This window comes from Lepisosteus oculatus, chromosome 7, assembly GCF_040954835.1.
Source record: "Lepisosteus oculatus isolate fLepOcu1 chromosome 7, fLepOcu1.hap2, whole genome shotgun sequence".
Taxonomy (NCBI): Eukaryota; Metazoa; Chordata; class Actinopteri; order Semionotiformes; family Lepisosteidae; genus Lepisosteus; species Lepisosteus oculatus.
The window spans coordinates 44,240,433-44,267,450 of NC_090702.1; the positions used below are offsets into that span (position 1 = coordinate 44,240,433).

Sequence of the window (27,018 nt, forward strand, 5' to 3'; positions counted from 1 at the left end):
TTTTTCTGCTGGTCCAAACCTCACACTTCACCCGTAGCATATATTAAATGGTTTATCTGTCTGTCATTTCAGGAATGTATCATTCCAGTAACGCCAAATGTTATTACTTCTTTGAAAAGAAGCTGGCAATCTGTGGGTTAAAGGTTAACAGTATTTCCTTTGGAAAGCAATTGAAACCTTAGCAGGTGTAGCCCTCGCTGCAGTAATCACACCTTACTGTGAATGTAAATGGACACCAGTGTTTTTTTTTTCCTCAAAACAATTCTGCCCTGCATGATACCACTGCTGCTATACCTCAAGAAAAGAATTATTATGATATTATATTCTAAAAAAAAAACTACTTGAAAAAATGCTTCTTAAGGCAAAGCTTAACAGGCATCACTGGACCAAACAGCAATTGCAGCTTGTGGAAAATGATTTCTGAAAGGTTTGGAAACTTCAAACCTTAAACTGGATTCCCATTCTCTGAGGTTTCTAAAGAAGAATGGGCATAATGTCCTTAAAAAAATAAAGGAAACAACCTTTGTGAAACCTGTTTCACGTGTGCTTCTGTGATACTAGGATAGTAACACACTAGCCTAAGCCTTTAAATAATCTTGTGAATCTGGCTCAATTACATAAAGAACTACTGATTTAAGCCTTTTCATGTATTAACATTTTACTCATTTCTGGGAGATACTGTAAGTCAGTTCATTAATGTTATCTAGATATTGATATATTGATCCCAGTGCCAAATAAAGCTTTCCCTCCCAAACAATATTAGGATTTTCTTGCACACAACAAATATAACAGAAGGTAGTAGAGGCACTAGTTTTTTTCTCAATGTGATACACTTTGTTACTTCACCTTTCAACAACATGGCAGTTCTAAACTGACACAATGATGGAGAAAAATGATAGGATTTTTCGTAACAGATCAATGTAAAGCAACATACCGAGTCACCCTCTGCTGAAAAATCAACTTCAGTAGATCTGTTCACACTACGAAACAAGTAGCTACCTAGAAAGATTAAGTCTCCATATTCTTCCCTGAGTCCCTTCCAGACATTGTAATACTGAACCTTTATAGGAAAATGGCGGCAATTTGTTTGCATCTATATTATGCAATAACATTGAAGAGTCAGGCAGGAGGTCCTTGTTCCAATCAGCCATTAAGACCAGATTCGAGATAAATATTTGGACCCAATTTGGGCCCAATATGCCTGAAGTTAATACTGTGACCAACATTTGTTCAACAAATAGATTTGTCATCTACTGTATGTCTGCAATTCTAAACTACACTTCAAACACAATCTCACATTTAACTTAGGGTTAAGCATGCATTAAATACTGTAGGTAGCTGGTGAATGGTGGTCAGAATTTACATTTTAGCAATGTTTGAGCTAGGTTTGAGCTGCGGGTAAGGTTTTCTTCATTCATTTCCTGTTTTTAATGACAGGCAGAAAATAACAGCCAGTTCATTTATGGTTAATCCAGTTGTTACTCACAGTTATACCACAGTGCACAATTCCTTTTTTTAACTGAAGGACTTAAGTTTACTGTACTTATTCCTGAGAGGAAATATCATGAAGAGAAAAGTACAGCAATCTGGAGCCAAGATTAAGAATATGTCTTACAATATACTGTATTGTTGCTCTCCTTAGTTGATTGGACTGCATGCTCTCAGTAGCGTTTCTTTTTTGCTACTATAAACAGGATTTCACCATTTTGATCAATGGAACATGTTCATGCTACTGTATATTATATTTACCAATTAATAAACTTATTTATAGATTTATAATCTGTATTGCAGGGTCCCTGTTTATGTTATCAGACACCCATTAATATACTCTAGAAAAAGCCTTTATTCTAAGCAGCTGCCTAAGCTAATCCCTACACTACTGTACCCCCTCCTTTTTGCTATACTGAGTAATATGATACAAAGATTTTCAAATGGTATATGTAAGAAACATTAATAAACCTGGTCATTTGCACAAAACAATGCCACTAGTAGCTCATTTTGGCATGCTTGACGTATACCACATTCTTGAAGCCGAGAACTGATTTTTAGAACTTAACACCTTACTTTATTTAACAATTCAGTACTGTATTTCATTCACTTTTTTTCTACTTGTCTATAAACCAAAAATTGCATGAGTGCCTTGTTTAATATAGTAGGAACTATATTAAATTTTGTGTAGTATATTTTAGTACAGTATATACACTAAACATAAAACAGTGTTAAGTATATTATAGTATATACTGTATACTAAACATGATATTAGTATAGTAGGAACAGTAGGTCACGTTCCTTCTGTTTGCTGTGAATCAATTAGTTGAAGCCAACAGATACAGTCTGGCTTCACTCAGTGATGCTGATTCTTGCATCAAGAGGTTGTGACATGCTAACTTTTCTTTTGGTGTTAATGCCCATCCAGGTGATATAGGGATGGCAGTCTGGGACAGGCAGGCTGTGTTCACATCAACCATTCTGAGACAGAATCCTGACAGCTTATGGAAATTGTAACGTGTTTTATTTTATAAACAGATTCCTCAAGCCGGAACCTGTGAACCTCTTCAGTTCCCGGTCAAAAGCAACGAAGTAAATCCCCCAGGGGTTCAGATGTCACAGGGTGCTGGGGTGCCTTACAGATGGGTGCTGACATTTCGGAGGTGCACCCTAGCATATTTTAAAAGCTTTTTTTTTATACGCCCGTTACAGCAGCTCTAAGCCCATGTCATAAACTAATAAAATACTTTTTTAGATTTAGTCTTTTTCTTATTGTAATTTAATTGCGACTGAAAGAGCTAAGGTTTTAAAAGAAAATCTGCTTTTCATTTTGCAGATAAAAGTAACAATATACGTGAGGTTCAGGTTTGGGCTTGGGCACTGTGAAAGAGCGAACAAATTATATTTGTTCAAATCTTCCAAAAGGTTTTCTCAATGAGAAGACACAATTGATAGAACACTACAAATAACCGAAAGAGTCCGGTCTCTGTTAACAAGTAAGCACTATGTAGTTCAAGACATAAAAATGTCTTTGAATTATACAGTACATAAATGTAACCACTCAAAACTGGCACTGGAGATATAAATGTTAATGTACTTTGATTAGTACACTGTATAAAAATAAGCCCTATTTGAAAGATATTGTATTTGATAAAAATCTAAAAAAAATGCATTTTATTCATTGTACTGAATAAACAGTCTATAATTAGTCTGGTCTCAATAATTTTGAAAATAATTTAAAACTACGCTCTGTTAGAAAAAAACAGACAAAATCAACTATAAATGCTTATAGTCGTATTTTATTTTAAAATAGTTATTTCACATTTTAATTTTGACTTCCTTAAAGACATTTGCTTTGTTTCACTACTGGTATTACTGCAATTATCTATGGATAAAGTAGAAAACTGAAGACGATACATATGGAGCTTTTTATGAAAAATAAATAAAATTTATCAATAGAAACGTTTGGAGTGCAGATTTACTAACCATTAAAAATACGCTGTCTCTATAATTCTTATTACAGCTTCACTGGTCTGCATGATTGCTGTGTTACTGCAGTTTCTTTCCTCAATAATGTCCACTAATAGATAATCAATTTTTATTTGTTCTTATACAAAAGGGCAAGAGAAGCTTGGGTTTATAGGCAGATGAAAACAAATCACTTTTCGAGAGACAACATGCAATTATAAGTATCACACATTCGCCCTAGCTTGTCTTTCATACAAGCAATTATGCTGATTGATTCAAATGTGGTTTTACATGGCACTCCATGTACTGTATCTGTAAGGCTGGAACCCAGATTAATATTGCTTGCCAACTGCTTTTTTAATACCACTTTACAATTCTGCTGCGGTACAATAAAATTGTGGAAAATGGAATTATCAATTGCTCAGAAGATCCCGAGGACTTATGGAACCCAAGACTGATGCCTGCTAATGGTAGCATAAACAGATGGTGTTATGTGGCTTCTACAGAATCACCTTCAGGGAGGTGAATTATAGCTCCAAAGAGGACCTCAGCATGAAACACTTTCTATTTGAGTTACTGAGATCAGAATACATAAAAACATAACACAAACAGACATTTCAACATTATATTTTCGGGTAGGTGCATGAAAACTTCAGCTTAGTGAAACTCCTCTTCTGCTTTATAAGTGATTTTTAAAACATTTAGGTTATTCCAAAATACCAGAAACAAAACCTGCATTCAGCACTCTTTGTCCCTGGTGGTTCATCTGGTAATAGCTTCTGCCTGTATACTGTAGCAGAACGAACCTACACCTTGGAGACTGCAGTTGAATCCATGCTGAGCCACAGTGGCTGGGAGAAAACAGGCAATCAGCATGGTGTTTCTTTTACTCCACAATGCCTATCTCTGTTGGGCTAGGTGCCCACAGAAGCGTGCAATATAACTTTCACATTCCTCAGGATGAACTGTTGAGATAAACTGAGATATTTTGGCTCGATGTTGCTCATTTGAAAAAAAGGTCCATCCTTTCCTTAATGATAGTGTAAAAAATGAACATCACTGTCAACATAAAGGAAAGGACCACATTAGGCTTGTTTCTTAGTAAACCATATTTACATTTATGCATTTCTATTTGAGAAACAGCTCAAGTGAATTTCTTACTTTTTGGTACAGTAGTTGTTTCCAATATACTGCTTTGAATTGTTTTTCAGTTTTCAGACATTCCTATGCAAAGCACAGTTAGTCCCAGTTATAATATTCCAAATGCAAATTATGAACTGGATGCAGCAGCAGTCATCGGGGGGTGGTAACAGAGCTATTTTGCTCCAGGAGAGAGTTTAACCAATACCTCTTCAAAGAAACTTGTTTGGGAATGAGATCTTTGACTAATTTCTATATAATTAACCCATAAGGTACAGTAAAGCTCTACAGCTGTTCCAATTCCTAAAGTAACTCAGTCTAGAATCACAAATCTGCTGGAACCACAAATCCAATATGTACAGTATAGGAGAGATAGTATATTTCATTTTTAATTCTACAGTACTGATTTCTGAAAGCTGTTATTAAACTTTTTTGTTTGTTTTTCTGGGTGTGTTGTGAATAGCTTCGCACATATAGTCCCACAAAAATTACGTCGTTTCATAGAGGTATATTTAATCTCTAAAAGAAGGCATCTAAACATTTTCCAACTTTTTGTACTTTTCTTTTCTGGTTTCTTCTTTTCTCCTTCCCTTTTCCTTGATTTTTTTGTAAGTCTTGTAAGATCAATAGTTTTTCAAGTGAACCATGAATATACTGATCCGGCTTGGGTTTAACAGACTTTGGTACTATAGTGGATAGCTCCAAACCCTCTGGGCAAAACACTACAGTTTTATACGATATCACAAGCAGTAGGAACTCAGGTCAATCATCCTGGCAGTGATAGTTAAAAACGTCAACAGCCCTTAGAGACACATTGACAATAAATTAACAATGCATTTAGTTTGTAGAAGTATCTTAGCACTTGTCAATGACCTTCTGATTAAATAGTCATCCAAAAACATCAGGTCCAAGCACGAGAAGTGCCTATTTTTAATACAATTCAGCATAGGCTCAGAAAGGGATCCCTCTACACATCGATTGCAACACAATTTGTACTAATACAGCATGGCATTTATCTTTCATGTTTAAATGTATCAGTTCATAAAGCTCAGGTGGGTTTCCATAGCAGCAATCAAGCACATTTCTGAAATTACTCAGAAAATATGACACATGATTAATACCGAATGTGTAGGCTCAGCAGGAAAGTCTGTATATAGCTCTCGGAAAAAGTAGTGGATGTAAGGTTTAAAAACAGCATTTCAAATTGGCACATGAATAGAACTGTAATGTAATTGCCAGTGGGAAATAGACATGATGACTGTACTTATAGAATATATGGTTATACCATATTTACATGGTAAGTGACAAAACATTTAGCCACCAAAAAAAAGGATCAGAGTACCTTCTGAAGTTTCACCAAGTGGAAAAAGATTTTGCAGCAACAGACCATGCAACAGATGTAAAATGTTGTGAGGATGTGAGGATACACAAAAGGGATAGGGGACACAAGATCAAACATGGTTCATATGGAAGCCACCCAATACAATGGCAGGCCACTGGAATACTCCAGAGCAGGAGTAATGTACATTGTCCAGAAAACATTAGGAGAGGCTTGGCAGGGCCTTTCAGGATTGTGAACAACCATCAGGAAAACCTACCGGAGATCTAACTCCAAGAGTAAACTCACTTACAGTAATTGCAAATTAACTGAAAAGTATCTGAAATTAGTCTTGCTGCCTTTCAGATTTCAGAAATTAGAAGCACAGAACCTAACATAAAAATTCAGTGACTATTTAAAGTGTTTGTCTCATGTGATGCTTTGCTATCAGTATCTTTGCACTCAGTGATATAACTGGATTTTTCATACTGTATTAAGACTAGGTGAAAATATAAACAAATGTACATCAACACTGCTCTGCACAGTTGGGGAACTCACAACTATTAATGATTTGGCTGCTTGTTTATTTCTGAGTTTGCCATAAAAAAACCAGCACTGCTTTGAGGTGTGATTAAAATCTTTTTTTTTTGGTATATATATAAGCATGTGTGACAACAGGATTAAACTGAGGAGTCTGACAATTTGGTAGAGAAACTGCATTTAGCAATCTCTCTCATGTCCTGGATAAATGTCAGCTTTAATGATCAGCAAGGCCACTGTATATTAATCTGTCTGTCTAGTAGACAGTTGTGGCCAAGAGCTTCTCAACACAGATTCCAATTAAAGAAGGAAGGATTGGATTCCAAAGCTCCAAATAAAGTCAGGATTGTGTGATTGCAGGAAAGGTCCAAATAATGGGATCATTCTTTCTCTATATTTCATTAGCAGAAACCAAGATTTCTACACTGTGACAATAAATTATTTTAAATCCCATTTTATTAGAATAATATGTGCTTTTTCTCATAAAGTTCAAATTAATGAAAGAATGTCTTGGTTACCAGATGACAGGTTCTTGTGGCTCACCTTTTTGTGAATATTTCCTTCAACCAAAAATCTAGTGGGTATTTAAGATACAGGAAATAAATTAGGTAATTTGACTAGAAGATAGTCATGAAGCAAGATATTAATAGTAATGTGAAGATATGCTTCACATTAAAAAACATATTAATAGTAGACACTTAAACCCCTTCCGTCATGCTTTATACGGCATTCACAAAAGCATATACTATACTGTGTACTGAATTGATAACTTTGGAGTTTCTAATGAAAGGTGGGAAGAAGGTAGTACTGTTATTACCCCAAGTTCTGGCTGTTCTGGTATAAATTTGAATCTGTTCATAGATGCACCTCTTATATTATCAGAGTAAGAAACTCACTCTTTTCATGTTTATTTTAGTCTTGCAACAAGATATCTTACTGAAAAGTATAATTATTTCTATTGCTGTTATTATTAAAAGGAATTAAAAGGCTGTTTGTTTTTCCAACCACACAGGGTATACAACCCCGCCACACTGAAACAAGCACCTCCAAACAATTAGCCATTTAGATGTGTGTTTTTTAAAAAAAAAACAGCATAAGATAATTATTAGTGCCAAATAAAATTATTTTAGGAGGGGTTTAAGAAAGTTCAGCATTTACGGCATATGCAAAAGAAGGTCAAAGGCTAGCATGAAGAAATGTATTTCACCCTTCCTCTGTACAAATGGCATACTAAAAAGACAGATCATTTTGGAAGCGAATCCATACTGTAGCTCAAAAAACTACGTAACTGCATACAAGAGATCTGCTGTTCTTCTACAACCTTGAATTAACCATCTCCAATTCACTTCTGTGCACTAAAGCCCCACAAGGGCAGACTGTTCACTTTGTGCTTTTATTCACTTTATAGATTTCCAAGAGTAGCTGTTAGTCTAAGAAGAGGTGGAAAGAGAAGCTAAATCGATACAATGGGGAGGTAGGAGGGGAATGAGGGGTGTAAGTGTGTGTGTAGGGGAAGTCAATGCTCTTATTTATGAGAATACTGGCCCTAAGTTGTGGAATGAAATCCAGAAAGGCTGCTCATTTTCTTTGGTCTTTTTTAATTAAAACTCTGGAAGGTCTTAATTGCTTGTTTGCGTTCTCTGATGTGATAAATTCTCATTGATTCCAAATGCAAACGGCTCATTAGAAAAGGCACAGGCTGCAGAAATACCAAATAACATTCCTCTCCCTCTCCTACTGCTTCTCTCCTTTATTTATGTGTGTTTAGCTCAGAAGATAAAGAAAACATAGCACAGATGGCTAGGCTTAAACAATGATTTTGTATGTTGAAAGAAACGTAGCATTAAGAACAACGCTGTTTACCTTTGAATTTTGAGACTGAATGGGCTGAATGCACATGAAAATCTCTTTGTTTCTATGTAGTGTATAATTAAGTGTAATGATAACGATAATAAGCACATAATGTGGCGCGCATTCTCCATTATTGCAGTTAGAAAAGTAGAGTGTCTGGAACAGGATACTAGGAGCAAATAGATCCAGGACAAGAGTCTGTGTTCACATGCATTATTAAAAACGACTGAAATAACATTGACAAAGCCAGGGTCCTTCGAGTGAACGATTACACTCCTCAAAGTGATGCAGTCTGTCAATCACAAGTGTCCTTGTCTGTCAAAAGGCAGTCAACTGTCTAAAGGGAGTTTGTGTTAATGTACATTTCATGCAAGTCACACTCTCAGATGATACAGGGCTCTCTTGTATGATCCAGAACATAATCTTTTGAAAGTCCTGCTGTAGCTACTTTCAAACGTTTCTTCTACGGCTTGAAAGTGTCCTGTAAGAGCAATCCAGGAACATGAAACAATGTAGTACACAGGATAGCTCTTGAGCTCCAAGTCAGCCTTACACAATCTCAAGGCATGCTCACAAATGCTTGTAATCCAAGCACCCTGCCACCCATTTCTCACATGGTAACTGAATATTGTTTACCTGTTTGTCCTCATGACTACACATTACAGTATAATTAAAACTTCAATTATGTACAAATAAAGTAGCAGAAATCCCAAACTTTACAGCAGTCACAGACGTTTCTATTTTTTTGAAAACATGTTGAGTTTAAACTAGTTTCATACACTACAAGTGATACCTCTGAACATTCAAGATGGATATTCAAAGAGAATAAAGGCATTTTCTCCCTATTTCACAGTTATAATTGTCCAGAGGGAAAACTACTACAGCTGACATTATTCAGACAGTTCAAATTTTAACTAAAACCTTCTTACAAGAATAGACAGGTACACATATTTCAAAGGCTTAATTTCTAAATCATCCATTTTGGCAATCTTCATTTGAAATATTCATGTTCTTGTAGTTCTATCCAAATATTTTCTATAAGGCAAGAGGCTTTCTATTCTATTCCTCTATTCACTGATTCTTTATTCTTTGCTTTGAATCTGGTATACTACCAGCAAACCTTATTTATCATCAGTGCCTCACATATACTGTAGTTGCTCTCCCATACGACGATGAAAACCTCTTGAGTCTCCCAACTAAAGTAAGGGCTGCCGGACGATAAAACACAATTACTTAATTTCACGCTGTAGAGAGCATCATATCATAATATCTGCATACAGTACATGTTATCCATTGTGAGGGGAAAACCTTCTAAATGTGGGAGAGACAAGCATGTGGCGAAAAGGTAACATTTAAGATATGGCTTGGAGCTGAGGTTAGAAGGCATTAAAGGAATTAAAGTTGGTGCTAGTGTTAATGAAATTAGATGTCTTCTTCGTTTACCAGTTACTGCTGTTCGTGGCGTATATGGGGATTCAGAAAGCATCCATGTACTGTAAGTGCTGATTGTGCAGCACCACTTTCTTCAAAAGTCAATTCTGAAGAAAATTAATCCTCCGGCAGAGAAACCCTTAAGTGTATACTGTAATTGCTTCTTTTTTCTGCAATTCATTTTCCATTGCACATTTTATGAACATAAACACCCCAGAAAATAAAAACATCATACAGTATCAGCATCCTGATCGGTGATTAAGAATTGAGATTTTAATACAAGGGTGATTTCCATGCAGTCTTCTACCTTTGCCTTAATGAAGTTATGGAACATACAATATGATACTTTTTTTTTAAAGTTAAACTTTGTCTACAGATTGTTATTATAAGAAATCATTATTAGTTTAAGTTAAAGAATACCAACAGGACACAACAACATTTTAGGAAAATAGCACAAACAGATGCTTGTTAATCAATGACATAAGTTTCCTCCAGTAACAGGTTGCAGCTGAAACCCCTACTGTACCCAAAGCTTAGATCTGGCCCCTGTTGTTTCCTTACATCAAGCTACACATTGCCATATGGTAGACACATAGAGACACTGATCAAAGCTGTGTGCATTCACAGTTAAGAGCATGTATGTACTTTTAACACTATTAAGACACCAGACAAGGTACAGTAGGTTCCCACAATATTTACATCAAGCTCTGCAATTATAATCTAGTCACTCAGATGAAGAAACAGAGAGAAACTAGTCCTAAGGATGATATTTTTTAAACAGCATTATTAAAAATCACATTTGTATGATTGAGACGCAAGTCACCCCTGAAAGCAAATAGACTTCAAAGAAAATTTTAATTAATATTTAGTCTGCTTTATTCACTCACACAACACTAATAAAAGCCCATGGCATTCCCACTGTGAGCACTTTTGAACATTAATGCTCCAGTTCCATAAACCTGCATTGAGATATCATTTTAGTCATGCATTGTTTTCTAATACACAGTCATTGAGCGGCCAGGAAGACTGTAAATACTCTGGATATGTTTTGTCTTCATTAATTCAGCAAACATTGCAGAAAGCAACTTAATATAAAGGCAGGAAGTATACTGTTACTAGTGAAATAGTTATTACTAACATTTCAATGAGTGAGTCACACATGCAATAGTATTTAATTGGATTAATGATTAAAACAGCCACTTGAGAGACCTGTAACTTCTGAAGCACAAGTACGCTAACAATGGTTTTGGTATGGTTTGAAGTGGTATTTCTAAGAAGGCACACAGTTCACTCAAAAGAGGTCATGTCTGAGACACAACTGTGGAACTATTGTTTTGTCATTCTGCTGACCTTCAAAGATGTCTCTTTAGAACTGTGCTTAATCAAACCTACTCTTAGATAGTAGAGTTCATCTTCTTCTCCCCTCCAGCATCCAGCATGTTCTCTCTGCGAGCTGCAGATTCCATATCAAGACAGAGTTTTGCAGCTCAATGTTTTAACGTCTACGTTTTGTTCCTTTTGAAAAGATTTACATAGTAGGCACACATTGTCTTGTACAAGCCAACAGACAGTTCATTATTGGACCTGGTTGAGATGCATGAAGCAATCATATAAACCCTGAGGAGTAATGAGAAAAGTCTGTATGAGGATATGAGACTGACTGCTGGTGCAAGCGCTGCATATTCCCACACATACTCCACATGTGTTTCTGAACTCCTCCTGTTCTTATGAGTTCCCACTCTAATATCCTGCAGTGGGAAATGAAAGAATTGTTCCACATTATGAACAACTGGGAAATGTGTGTATATATATAAAAAGTTATAAAAGGTAACAGAAGTAGTTCTCACACAACTGGATTTTGCCAAGATTGCAGTACTCAAGACACAATCACAGTTCTTTGGTCAATCCATTCCCTAGGTAATGCCATTTCTGACAATGACAAAAAAGCTAAGAGTTTCCGAGAGCTTTTTGTTTGTTTTATTTTTGGATCTGGTTCTTAAAAAAAAGCTGATCCCGATGAATAAACTGCACCTGCCACTTTTATCTATACAATGTAAGCTCATTAAAACCTACCGGCTACTGCTACCAGAAACTGATGACACATTCAAGCGTTTCGATACACATCGGTTTCCCAGAATGGACACATTGGAGCTGATTCAGGCTAGGTAACCAAAATAAAAAGAGCAATTTTTTACTTTTATTTTTATGTTTTCGAGAGGTGGGTGAGGGATGTGCTTTAACATCAGCTATAAAAGATCAATATTGTATTAACTGTAGCACTCAATAACAGCACTGATACTCCCCTAGCCACACAGTCCCTGTAGAATTGCTTCCCACAGTGGTGCTGAAAACGGCGATCTAAGCCCTTTTTTCTTTTATGTTTTAATCAATAAGTATTGTGAAGCTGAAATGGATGGCGTGGCCCTTTGATTTCTGTCGTCAGTGCTACATGCGAGACCCTGACCTTTCCTCTAGAGCTAGCATGCGGTCAGGCAGTGTCAACATTCCTGATGACGTTAAATGCTATTCTGTTCCAGCTTTTCTGATTCTGCTTTCCTGAGGGGCTAAATGTGACACTCTGAAATTGTGCCACAGGCCTGGAGCTTGATCCAAAGAAGTAGCTAAGAGCTGTATCCCCTGTAAACAACAATACATAAGTGTAAACTATATCAAGCATTATGTGTCAAACAGAAAGAAGACCGTACAACACAGGGTCAGCTCTGAAGATTTGTGAAACCACTGATTTTACTAATACACACTTTGATTTCACCATCTTCACCACAAGATGTCTGGAAAGTGTCAAAGGTTTCTCGATGTGTCTCTCTTGGCTCATATTTACACTGGTGACTAATTTTCAGAGAAATCTGTGCTCTCCTTCACATGTCGCAAATCAGAGGAGAAATGGATTTGTTTTCTGTGTTTTCTGGGTTATAAATGACTTTAGATCGATTTGAAATTGGATGTCTTAGTCCAATGGAATGGTCACTGAATTTTGCTCCCAACACTTTTTTTTTGTTTGGGCTGGAGTGTGATTGTTGAGATATTGGAGTATTTTGAAACAAATCTCTGGCTCTAGTGAGAGAATCTCATAACACACACAGCTACTCCAATCTAACATTTCCTGTGACAAGACTTCCAGCCTTATATTTTCCAGCCTCTCTTTATTGATTTGTTGCACAGTAGGTTTCATATTCTTTTGAAAACACAGACTGTACAGCTGGAAAAAAATATTATGGTTGAGAACTGTTTCTTTTGCTATGCAGCAGTATCTTACAATACAAAGGAGCCAAAAAGAACAAGAACATGCCCCGGCCTGCCTTCTAAAAAGAGGTCTAGGATTACCTGGGGTCTATTAACTATTCTGAAGACTTTTACTAAGAAAGGTAAACTCGGGGCCAATCAATTAGGCAGAGCTGTTTATCTCATATCAAGTTGCCTGCTTCGATGAGACATAGATGTTATTCCTGGCTCTCGGCACTGGGCCAAGTAAAGTAAATCCAAGTAAGGCCAGTCATGTGTAGAATACTTTCCAATAACGAAAGGCTTGAAGGTTTTATTTATTGTTTCATCATTATTCAATTTCCAGACACTAATCCTCTTCATATATCCACCACTCATGCCCCCTGTGCAAACGGACACTCACTGGGCAACACAATTCTTTTTTTTTTGTCTTCGCCCCTGGATACTAATTTCTTCACAGCAGGGGAGAGATGGCTCACTGTTTGCACTAAGAGTGAAAGGTGAAGAATCAGCTATTTTCTTCATCGGCTACTCAAAGTTAAAAGCAGAAGTTAACCTCCTTTAATAATTTTCTTTAAAAGAAAGAAACATTTCACTTCCAGCGCTTTGTAAAACAGATACTATGTTTTTGATTGTGTGTTTAATGTCACTGCAGATCAAACACATTTGTAAGTATTTCTGGATTGCATGTAAATCTAAAACAATTATGCCTACTTTGCACAGCATGCTAAACATACATCAAAAATAAATCAATTGGTCTTAAAATACAGTATATTTATTTTTTATAAAAAATAAAAACCACAGATGCTTTAATAACTCAGTCACTCCCCTATTATTTGAACTCTTTTATTGAAACATACTATACAATGAAACAATTGTGCCTTTAAGCTATTAGTTTGTACTATAAATATTTGTGTTCTCCTACATTCTTGCCCTTCAGAAAAGCAATAAAAGGGACAAGGACCATAGCTTTGAAATACTGCAACTCCTGAGCTTACAGGTTTCATCTTTTAACTCCCCTATATTTTCATGCTGTGGTCTGTTGCTACATCTTTGACCTTCACAAGCTAACAGATCTGTATGGGCACTACATTTCCTCTGTACCAGTTCTAGAATTTACAAGCCAGGCCAAACTAGCAAGAAGTCCCCCGAGACCAAAGAAGAGGACAAGTTACCAATTTTCAATTTACACCAACTGAGTAATTCTCTGGGCCTATTGAGGCCCTCTCCTATCAGACATAGATCTAGGCTTGTGGGAAAGAGAATCGTTATGGCAACGGGAGATCTGGAGCCCCACTTCTTGCCACACTAGCGGGAACCAATCAATGCTCTCTATGGCTCTTGCTCAATGGAATCGAATTTCTACTTGAAAAATTAGGACAGGGATTTGTGGAAATCTATCCCTAGGCCTTGGCACCATGCCTCTCACCAGGAACTTAATATCAAAAAGTATCCATGGATCACAGAACAGTCACCAGGGTCCTTCAAGGACCAAGCTACTTTTACAGGTCTATAGAGCAGCAACATGCCCCCGAGTCAAACCTTTCTGAAAAATAGTGACTGCAAGAGTTAAATCATTCCAGCTTTTGAGCTAAATGCTGAACAATCCGTCCATCATATTTTTTTTTCAAATTCAGCAATATCACAATGACCTCAAATTAAATGTTTGCCACGGAAAGAGTATACAAAAGTATGTTTTTATAGATGATCAAATTGCTAATAAGGTTTTTAATCAAAGGCCATTTTAGAATGGAAAAAACAATTGTTTGCACTTGGATGAAACAGTCACATCACATCATCACTTTCAATAGCTTATTCAATGCTTATCCAATTCTGGGCCACGGTGTCCCGGAGTCTATCCAGGGAAGCACTGGATGCAAGGTGGGATACACCCCAGACAGGATGCCAGTCTATCGCAGGGCAGACACGCAGACACAAACACATAAACTCTCACACACACAAGGGAAGTCAATTAACCTACCAGTATTAACCTACAAAAGTCAATTAACCTACCAGCATGTCTTTGAATTTTGGCAGGAAACCAGAGCACCAGGAGGAAGCCCACAGGGAGAACATGCAAACTCCGAGCAGATAGCACCCTAGGAACTGAACCATGCCACAAGGCAGCAAAGCTAACCACTGTGCCACCGTGACACCAGTATGATATAGTTTTTAATTTAAATCAAATAAAAATATATACACAGTATACAGAGTGTTTACTACCAGTTAAGCATTACTGATGAACACCAAAGGCTAATCTTCGACGTGCATCTTTATATTTTAACTATACGATTAGTCCAATGCAGGGTTGTGGTGTAATCTAGAACGCCACAAATTATTTTAAAACATCGGAATGACCTAAAAACAGTGAGAGCAATCACTTACACACAATTCCGTTTTCACTTACGTATTGTGCAGCACACACCAGCCGCAGTGGGGGTCCCCAGAGCCCAGACACTCGCTGCAGGTCGTATACTGTCCACAGGACTCCACCGGCACCCGGGTCAGCTAGGAGATGAAGAGGAGAAAATTAAAGTCTTTCGCATCACTTCTCAAGTCAGCGGCAGGCCGGCGAAGCCGTGAACCCATTTACACTTGGAAGTGCTGCAATCTCCTCCGGAGTTTTAACCTCACACAGTCTGATCTGTCTGGGTCTCGCAGGGAGAGAGAAGGAGAATGACAGGGAGAGGGCTTTCGGCAAGTTTCTGATTTAATTTACAACGTGCCCTCTGTTTTTTTTTTCTTTTAAATTTTTTTTTTTCCTCCTAACAATGAAAATCTAATGTTTTCATAGGAGCCAGCCATCTATTTTGTGAAGGTTATAATGACCGGACCAAATGCTCATACAGTACATTTGCCTTTGCACAATCTAAATATGAAAGTATTAACGTTTGTTTGTATTTTTACAGTTATGTTTAAACATAATTTTATGTTTACACAGTATGTTTACAGTTATTACATGTGGGTCTTCACAGAAGACAATTTAGGTGGACCCAGGGAACACTGGACTGTTCCTTTGTGGAATTAGGTAACTGCTGTTGCTGGAGTTAAAGCCCATGCCAGGGACAGAGAAGCACATTGGACCAGAGCTCTTTCTGGTTTCTGTAGTGTGAAGCAGTTTACAAGCATGTGACACCCCCCTGGAGAGGACACCAGTCCATCACGAAGATTGCCCCAGTAACACTGGTCTCCCACTTATACACCTGAGTAGACTAGAGCAACTGGGGTACACCGCATCACTCAAGGGAACAACAGCAGTCCCTGCTGTGAGGACATGAACCCACAACCTGTCAGTATTGAGTCCAGTGGTATTCTAGTGCTATTTTTCCATCATAAAAACAGTTTATTTTCTTATAATGTCTTAATTTACTATTCACCAACTGAAATTTCCTGCCACAATTCTTTTGTCAAACCCTACTCATTTAAACTTTATCAAGGGAAGCTCAGATACTGTAGCTTTAAAAATAAGAAAATATTTACTTATTATTTTTTAATACTTACAGTAACTTAGTACTATTTCTTCCTTATTTCTCATCCCATCTAGATGAAACATTTTGAAAACAACCGCAATGTAGTCATTAACATGGAAATCAGATGCAACATTTAAGATTTTGTTCTTGTAAGAAAGTGAAAGGTAAAATTCTATTTCACAGTTAAACAAGTTATCAGGTATTCCTTTAAAAAGTAAAATAATTTAGTAGATCTTTGCTAGAATATCAATAATAGAAACCTCCAGAGAAGGAGATTCAGCTGTGGGAGTTTTTCTGCAGAAATTACTTTGTGACCGTCAGTTTTAGTAGTGGTGATAAATGACAGATCTTTTACAGTGGTGACCCTTTTTGTTCAGCTACAGCTGGTTATTGACGGTCCGGAGATACTGTGAAAGAAAGTGTGGCACATGACAATTATCAGTGTCTGTCAAAAAAATGAGATAACTTTCATCATTTTTGACAATGAGAATCTCAAAAGTTTCTCTGGGCAGACCTCCAAATGATTTCTGTTGTGTTAAGTTTGTTATTCGCTAGGTGATACTGTAGTTCTAATGTATTTTTTCCTTCTCTAAATTTAACTTTTAAATTAAGGTATTTGGAAATCCAATATCCAGCACTCAAAAGTTGGGAAATCTATGACAAATCAGCATAACAAAGCTAGGACAGACATGAACAGATGCTCATATTGTCACCATTCAAAATAATTTAATCCACAATGCTGGTGTACAGCACAACCCCTCCTCCCCACCCATTGTTTCTCCATCCATTGTGTTCTGTACTTTAGACGTCAGGCCATGCCTGGTCTAAGAGGCATTCTTGGCATTTCTAGAACATTTCTAGTTCAAACCTTGCACACCATTGGATTCTCCTGTCTCTGTTGACATGCATATTCAGCTATAGTATTGTTGTCCAAACACAACTTCCTGAACATTAATGGACACAGTAAGTGCTTTATGCTCATTTTTATATTCTTTTTGTAACAGAAATCTGGGCTGTAAGTATACACATTTTCCATTATCTGCGGACAGTACAGAAACATGTCCACCGTGAATAAGGAGGACCTGTTCTATGTAGTTAATAAAATGCATATACAGTATATTATCAATATTCAGAAAGTGACACTCTCAATTGGATAACAGATCTTGTATAAATAGAATGATTCCAATGATATGAAATAAAATGAACAGTGGAATGATTTTTAAACAAAAAGATCTGCACATTAAACAAGGGACCCATAGGGCCCAGAAAGGCAGCAGATGATGACCTAGTTACTGTATGTGTTTTTGCAGGTTTTTATCTCGAGGAACCAGTGAGGACTAAATCAGTACGCCTGCACTACCAAGGTAGTTATAAATCAAACTGCTTTTTTAAAACAACAGGTTTTGACAGAATGAAATTGCTTCCTCAACTTTGCTTTTTAAGAGTTAAGATATTTTAGCAGTTTACCAGGGCACTTTTGATCTCATGTTAACTCCTAAAATAAAGCTATTACCATCATTTCTATTAACAGGCACAGTCGTGCACTTTCGAAATGTGCTCTAGATCTTTTCCACGAGAGGTAATGCAACCTGTAATGATGCATTTTAGGCTGTAATTACCTCACAAAAACATTAACGTCGTGCACTTCTGACTCATGCATTTTATTTACTTTTTCTTTACCACGTCTGGATAGACTTAGGTGAAATAAGAGCCACTACAATGGCACACATCAGAGCTCTCCTGTATACCTGCTATTTTTAGATGGAAAATATTACCACAGCACTGGAATAGCAGCAGTGGTGCCTGTCTTGTGAAAATACCATTCCCAGAGAAGCAAAGGAGTACACAGTCAGGGTTTCAGGGGGTGATTGTTATCTCAGGTCCTAGCAGATTCATGAAGTACGGAAGAGTGCAGGGATGTTCTTTATTTACCAGAGACTCTGTTGCACCACTGAGGTGTAAAATTCTAAATCATTGTGCCTTTCCTTTCATTTTATGCACTACTCTGCCATTCAAAGCCTCATTTAAAAGGCAAAGACAATACATACACCAACATATTTTAATACACATTCAACACAAAATACAGTGCCCACATAGGCATGCTGTTTTCTTCTCTGCCATCACTTAAACACGGTATGATCTGTAGACAACAGAAACTCATCATTTAGGCATCTGTATTTAGTTTCACACTTAAATAGGATTTAATGGTACTGTGGACTAAATCAGTGCAAGTGATCAATTTAAATAGAAACGTATATGGTGGTGCTTCTTATCTTTTTATTTTCTTTGTGTACTTGAAAGCAGCAAATAAAAAGGGAGGGAGAGCATAAAATAGGTTAAATATACTACATCGGCATTAACAAATGAACACCTCAACACAGAAAGATTTATATCATGTAGGTGTCAGAATCCTGAAAATCATTTCTGTGCCATCTATCTCCTGCTGTATGTCAGAGTAATCAGTAATCCACCATTCACCTACAGCATCCAGGCATGAAGTTAATTACATGTTTGAACGCAATAGGGGCAGTCCAGAACACTATGCAATGCAATGTTCAACCCTTCTCCACCTACACATATAACTGTGTGTTCTTTCTTTTCATCTATATTTAAAAAAGATGTTACTTCCAGATTAAAAAGCAAAGCATCTCTAAAAAAGCTGTAATTGTTAGTGAAACTACAGCACATATCAAAATGGCTCAATGCGAAAGGACACCATTCTCGCAAAGCTAACAAAGCAACACAGAATTTTACATCTCCAAAGGGTTAAACCAACCCCAACAGCACACCACACATATTGTTTAAGTGGCTGAATAATTGTTCAGTGAGGCCGCTTCTGCCTGCCTATACCTGAATACTGCTGTGATTGCTAATTAATTTGTCGTCTAAAAGGGCACTCAATATCTTTGCTTTCTCAAGCATGAAGTGCCAGATAAAAGTCCTAGCCTTTCAATACAAGTATCTTAGAGGACACCTTGCCGCCTTTCACAAGTAATCATGTCAACTCAAAGCTTTGCTTATCAATATTTATTCACACACAATACCATACTAATTGATACTGTACATAACTGTGATATTTCTATTTTAGTCCTATTAATACCAACTAGATTCCACCCAGGGAGGCACGGTGGTGCTTGGTCATTAGCATTGCTGTCTTGCAGCGCTGGGTGCACTTGGTCTTGGGTTCAATTCCTGGGGTATTATCTGTATGGAGGTTGTATGTTCTTCACATGTTGGCCTGGGTTTTCTCAGGGTGCTCCACATTCCAAAGGCATGTGGGAAAATTGACCCATGGCGAATATGAGCATGTCTGTGTCTATGTGTGTCCCGCTATGGACTGGCATCCCATCCAGGGTATATCCTCCCTTGCATCCTTTTCTTGCCGGGATAAGATTCCATCCAGAATAGAAGGAATATTAACTTTAAAAGAATCCTGGCCAAGATCTATAAGCTGAAAACTTTGATGCAGTGTTAACAGCATTGCATCTGGAGCGGGTAGCATGCTTTACCATTACGTATACTGTATTCATTTTGTTCTGCTTTTTAAAGATGCCACTAATTAAAGAAAAGGTAAGTCATTGTATGTGAGCAGGAACATTTAAAAATAGTTTTTAGTCCAAGCATTTCTCTACAGTAGTCCTATGAAAAATGCATTTTTCTTTCTGAACACCTGTGTGAAAGTGCAAAGTAAGGGTTTATTGCTTAAGAAAGCTGCACTGTATGCACAGTTAATATTAGCTTCTCTAACTGAAAACAGGTCAAAATACTTTCTTGTAGAAAGTTGGGTGCTAGGACAGCAAACATGCAGGAATTTAGGATTATCTAAAAACAGCACACCAATAATAGTATTTTCAACACCTATATCAAATCTGAAGGAACAGATGCATTTTTTTAGAAAACATAATATTACAATGACTTATACCTTCAACATCATAAAATGGAATATAATTAAAATTTAGTATTCTATATTCTATTAGCATAGTATATGGGTAAGATATCACATATGACAACATCAATTATGTCCAATTGGAATATGTCTATGGTCTGAGGCACACTGGGCACAGTGACTTGGGCACACTGGGTATTGATCAATTACAGAGCCCTCCAGATTCATTCATACCTCCAATCAACTACAGTAGGAACAAAAAACATAAAACAGCAGAATGTGTTATGAATGGGGTGATATCTCTCACTTTAAAAAAATCTAATAAAGATATTCTGTAATCATAATAGCATGACAAAGAGCAAAGTCATATTTCGTATAACTAAATTCAAGAAAACAAGAGGGTGACATTTTGTTGAAATTACATGTTTAAATAAAAATAAGCAAAAACGTATCTAGAATAATATTCTGCTTTTTGTGCGATGGAAGTGCGATAAAAGCCATCAGAATGTACCCTGTGACCAGTTCCCCTGTAAGTCCCTTTTACACTTAACATAAACTTATTGGTGAATGCTGAAATAATGCCTCAAACAGAGAATAAATTAATTCCACTTAAAGTTTATGCTGAAACTGAGATGCCATTTCAAAAGCGCTTCAAAACCTAGGTATATTTTAACACCCTTCATCAAGTGAAAAGCAATTAATATTTACAGTAAGTTAGAGTTTTACCTACAGTTCAATTTTCCATTTCATGTTTTTTAAATAATGAAATATACAGTACATACAGTACAGTATATAGTAATAAAACAATTCTAAGAATTAATTTCAATTTATTCAATCAAGGTTACATTTAAGGGCTTCTCTTACAACGTTTACAGATGTCAACAGCTGATAAAGTTTCACTTGTGAACTCCTAAGGGTTTCCTCTAGAAAAGCTTTAACATTTTTCAATCTCTGTGCCATTGTTCAGCAAACAGAAAAGAAGACACATTCATTTCTGATGCTCTTGAGCTGGAAACCACATATTTGAAAGGCAGCGAAATTATAATAATAAATGAACTAAAATTGCATCCCATCTAGAACCTCAAGGTATTGCCAGATGTTGGAATTAATTATTTTTCCTTCAAGGATTCCCGGCAGCAATTAATATACATTTGGCATTTTTTGACACATTCACTTAAAACTGAAAGCTCCCTTGTCTTTAATTAAAATTAAGCTGTTTCTCATTGCATTTTTAATCATTTGTTTATTAATAAATTACTAAAATACATGCAGATGAAGAACAAACTAAGGAGCGAGTAGGGGAAGAGGTTCTAGCCTTAATGCTGGGAAAACAGAGCATTGCATTGTTCACCAATAGCTTGTGCTATCACCTATCCTATGTAAAACTGAGATTCAGAACCAACTGTAAGTGACTGATGCTAACTGAACATGCATCACATGTGGCTTTCAAATCAAATTCAGCTAAAAAGTCTAACACGCATCAATTCCTTCTTACGAGGATTTGATTCTGCTGCCTTCACAGTTACTGTGCATTTTGATGGTGCTAAATTGTAATTCATTTAGTGACTGTTGCCTAAAGCACACCTGTAGGTTGGACTGCAGCAGCTCTCTCACTCTCTCATTATAAGCATTCTGAAAACGTCACCACTTAAATCAATAAATACACAATTTAAGTGGAAAGGCTGGCTGTTCGACCACTCATCTCACTCATATTTAACTTTTAAACGTTTCCACTTTAACATTAGTATTCAGTAGATTAGGCATTTTGATGTTAAATTAAAGATACATGTACAGACCAACTTGCTAGGTTAGTTAGAAATGAATTAAAGAGTAAAAATTGCAAAGCTATTAACTTAAAAGGGTTATATACATTATAAAGAAAGGAAATGAAAAGTAAAAATGAAGATAAATGAAAACAAATCTTCACCACTTAAACCCATTTGAGAAATTAATTAAACCTAAACATCTAAAACAAAGGCGTTATCACACAATTACAAGTGCAATAGTGTCATGAATGTGTATTCTTCAATTTGCTCTTTTCGCAATGTAATATGATATTAGTGATTTATGAAAATCTCCAACAGAAGAACACTCTGTTTCTCTCAGTACCACACGGGAGTACTCATACTCTAGATGTCATTGATTTATTATCATTGAAACTGCGGAAATGTTTCAGATACAACACAATTGTGTGATGTACATATTCTTTTAAGGATACATTTACAATAATGAGTGATGAATGCTGAGCAGTTTTACTAGTTGTGAATATCTGCTCACAAGGGACAGGTCACACATTGGATCCATGAAGCTTCCGATCTTGTTTTAACAGTAATTAAAAGACTATTGAGCACTACTGTACATCATGAACAATACATACCAGCACTAGCCACCCCTATTACTTTATCAGTAATAATATTCTATGCTATATATTTATATAATATTCTAGAGCTTCTTTTTTAAAAAACATATTCAACATATTGCTGTAAGAAGGGCTTATGTTTATTTGATGTTCTTGTCAATTTCATTGTGTCTCATATTACTGAATATTTGCATAGTAACTGTTTAGTAAATACATATGAACTTGTACGATATTCATACACAAACAGTAGCTAAAATGTAATTATGTCAATTTCTTTTATCTGTTTATGTAAGTATACATTTATTTTGAAATAACAACTGTACAGTCGCTTAAAAGAAACCACATTATTTACATTGGAACTATGCATAATAACACAACTATTTTCTTCTGGTATGATGAAACTTTGATGCATAAACGTAAGTGTGATTTTTCAGCTTTATAAGGTCAGGTATTAATTAGGAAGAACAGGAAGGCCTCAAACTTGCTAGCTTAGTATTATTAGTAGTATTATCGATTTGAAAAACAACAGCCAAAATACAAAAAATAAGCAGTCTGTAGCCCAATTTTCACACAAGGGATGTTTCTGGCTTTTTTAAATGTATTCTTCTGTCTAGCTTGAATTTTCTGTAATATTTTCAGACAGTCCTGTGAAGAAGAACAGCATGCAGGCAGAGCCTGGTTACTTATGCAGTATGTGGATATACAATGCCAGGATATTGTACATATCTGTCATCAAAGTCACAGTAGGCAGAAGAATACACTCATTAGCCTGTTACATTTTATGCCATGGCTCTTTGACCAGAGATTGTTATACACTGCAGATTAGATGCCTAAGTGTTAAAATATAGCATATTAATATATCTGATTTAATTCAGCAGATGAGGCTTCAATCTACAGTACAAAGCAAAGTAGAGGATATGGACACTAACACAGAAATCTGAGCATCAGAGCTTGGAATCTATGCAGAGTTGCAACACATATTTTTAATATACCACTATTGTTACTGTACATTATCATGTCTGCCAAAATATAATATAATATAAAAATGGCCTTGGTATCCCTAAGTATTCAACACATTGTAAACAGAAATTAAAACGCTAAAATGTCAATGTGTAAGTCACGTTTCCTGTGGTTCGATTAATTAACAGCCGCGTTATACCCAACATGGAAAGACACACTAGCACTCAGTGCCATGGGTACCATAACCACTCTAATTAAAACAAATCCAGCCATGGAGTCTTTTGCTTGTGTTTGGTACACTATAACGGATTTGTTCCTGCGGTTTGAAGAGTGGAGGGAACACTCTCTGTTCTCTTTGCAAGCTCTTCCAAAACAAGATCACACGTGCTAATCTTTGATTTTGCCAGGACTGAACAATCAAACAAAAGGCAGCATATACATGCAACAAAACAGGTTTGCCGAGGATCATAAAATAATGGAGACTTTCACTATGGATGAAGGAAGAGGCAGAAGAAGAGAAACATAAAAGAAAAGTTGTACTGCAACCTTAGCATGAAACAGATTGTGTAGATGATTGATTGCAATTGCAATGCATTGGAAGATGATCACTAAAACAATAATTTCATATTGAGGGGCAGATTCTAGTTTGCTTTCAATATACATTTTTACGCATGTGTCCAGTGTCCATGTTATATTACTGTAAGTTTTAATTTAGTTTTAACGAAAATTGGACAGTTTCTTCCAATAGCCTGGAGGGGTGGAGATCTATGCCAAAGAACACTAAATCTGTCAGGTGAAAAAGAAGGCCAAGACAAATCTGGACAACATTGCTGTTATTGGAATAGCAGGAGCATCAGTGTGGAAAAACTGCAAATATGATACTCATTATCCCACAAATCCATTAGATTATTGTTCATTCATCTTTCTGCAGTCTAAGAGGATTTGCTCTGGTAGATAATGAAGGCAGTTGACAAACAGCAGATGAGGGAAATAAAATGCCACTTTTTATACCAGGCATTTGTGTATAACTGATTACATTACAAGTCACAAGTCAATAACATTCTCTTAGCAAAGTGCTCTTAAGATTCAAAGGAAATTTTTTGGTCCCTTATCACGAATTCTCTGTATTCTCTTCTACGATTGGCTTAGAGAAAAGGGGTTCATTAATAATATCTGAGGAGCTCAGCTGATCCAAGGCAAGAGATGTCCTACATTCTGAGATAAATATAGATTGTCCTAAATGTTCAGCTTCTTACGCATCTTCTTAACGAGCAGTTCTCCCACAAGGGTGTGGATATGACAAAATCCTATTCAAACATTCTCCATCTTAAGCCCAGCTTAATACCTGGAGCTTTCAATAACCTAGGATATATATTTGTTCTGAACTGTAATCCTTAAAGCTCACCTTTATTCTACTGCTTCCAGTTCATAATTAAGAAGCAGTAAGCCATTTTTCCGGCTCCAGAAAAGCTTCTCCAATCCAAGAGACGGAAATCACAGTAACCAAACAATATTTAATGCAATCAAACATAAAGCAGCCTTTGGTTAAGGTTTTCCTTGCTATCTCATTAGTTTTTTCAAGAAAAAACACCAATTAAATACTGCAATTAAGACTTTCACACAATTACTTACTGTAAACGATGTGCAGAGCTAGAAGTGCTTACATTTCTATTGGGTTTCTTTAAAGGTCATAGAAGTGCTTCCCTCTAGTGTGTTTAACCTTGCTGCCACCAGACATTTGCATGATCATCTTTCTTATCACAGACTCATAGCTGTGTTTGCAGGAGACTCTGGCTACCCCAAAATTAACAAATACGTTCAGGAAACAAAGCTTTGTGTCCAGCATAGAACAATGCTTCCTGTCTAAGAGTACACAGATACTGTATCTCAGCCAGGTCTGTCCTCTGAACAAACAACAGAGTCAGGCCAAAGAATGATATAATGTCTTTCCATCAACTTTTATAGTTTATAATGACATCCCTCCAAGAGCAAATGAGAGTGTTGTAATTGGATATTGTTGTACTGCTTGTCTAAACATTTTAAATTATCAGCTGTAAAGACAGATTTTTATTTTATGTGTTTGGTTGGAGACTGAGATGCCCTTAAATCACACTTGTATTTATGCTGTAAAACTAAATTCCCTTTTGCTAGTGCAAAATCTGGAACGCACTGATTAGCTATTTTTTAAATAGTCCCAATTAGTTTTTAATTGTACATTTTTTGTTGTTTCATTTTCAAAATTAAAAATTGTGAAGACAGATGATAAACTGTACTGCTGTATTTATGGTCCTTCTTATACAGTTCAAAAGTATATTCTGGGATATCTTAGTGTGTTTCTTCTTTCTGGTGCCTTGGATATGAAGAGTACTGTATGTTCCACAGCTGTAACCAGTGCAATACATGTGAGTTTGAAAATTTTGAAGGAGTTAGTATGTTGAACATCGCAGTGTAGAGGTCTTTCCATTGTAGTCAAGAGTAGGTAGGATGTGAATTCTAGAAAACTACATAAAAATCCATGAGAACCTTTCATGATGTATTTGAGAATCCAACTCTATTGGGCCCCTGAGCAAGGTCCTTAACCCCAACTGCTCCAGGGGTGCCATATAAATGGCTGACCCTGCGCTCTGACCCCAAGCTTCTCACCCTGTCTGTGTGTCTCATGGAGAGCAAGTTGGGGTATGTGAAAAAAAACAAATTCCTAATATAAGAAATTGTATATGGCCAATAAAGCCACATACTTTTATTTCCATGGTAAAGTATCAAATATGACTACACTGGCAAAAATGTCAAGAGGACTGAGGAGAAAATTGTCCAAAAATCATGTACAGTAAAACCTCAGTATTTCCAAGTGAATCTTGAAGTCTCTGCAAATGGTGAATTTGAGAATGCAGACTTAATATCTTATTTGGTATATCCTCAGCTTGTAAAACAAGCATTTTTGTACAGTAGTATTACTTTTGTTATAACTGTTGATTGTTTCAGGATTATTGTATTTATTATTGTAATTATTGTATTTCATGGCAGTGGGTGCTTTTTATGAAAATGAATACTGTAAACTTAAAACAAAGCATTGCTGTCCCCCCATATTTCAAGTTAACACATGCAAACAACTTAATTAGACCACTGTTATGATATTATAACTTAGCCTGTATAATATATGTTTTCATTTAGCATTACATGTTTTATTACTATGAAAAATACAGTACCACTGCACTGTATAAATGTTTCAGTGGAAACATCAGAGGCTGGACGTAATAGTGGGGTTGTTGGCTATTACTGAGTGGAGGTTAGGCTAATTCTGTTACTTCTTCTCATTTCTGACATTATCCGTCTCCTGAAGAGACTCAAGTATATGAGAGCATGCCCA

At 36.4% G+C, this 27,018-nt stretch overlaps 1 protein-coding gene across 3 annotated transcripts in view; it reads right to left on the bottom strand.

Moving 5' to 3' along the window:
* Positions 1–27,018, bottom strand: part of plxna4 (plexin A4) — a 341,756-nt gene that overhangs the window by 130,732 nt on the left and 184,006 nt on the right. For all 3 annotated transcript variants that reach the window (XM_015352424.2, XM_069192541.1, XM_069192542.1), the window contains one exon: positions 15,384–15,484. In XM_015352424.2, the coding sequence (XP_015207910.2) occupies positions 15,384–15,484 (101 nt within the window). The remainder of the gene's footprint in view (positions 1–15,383; positions 15,485–27,018) is intronic.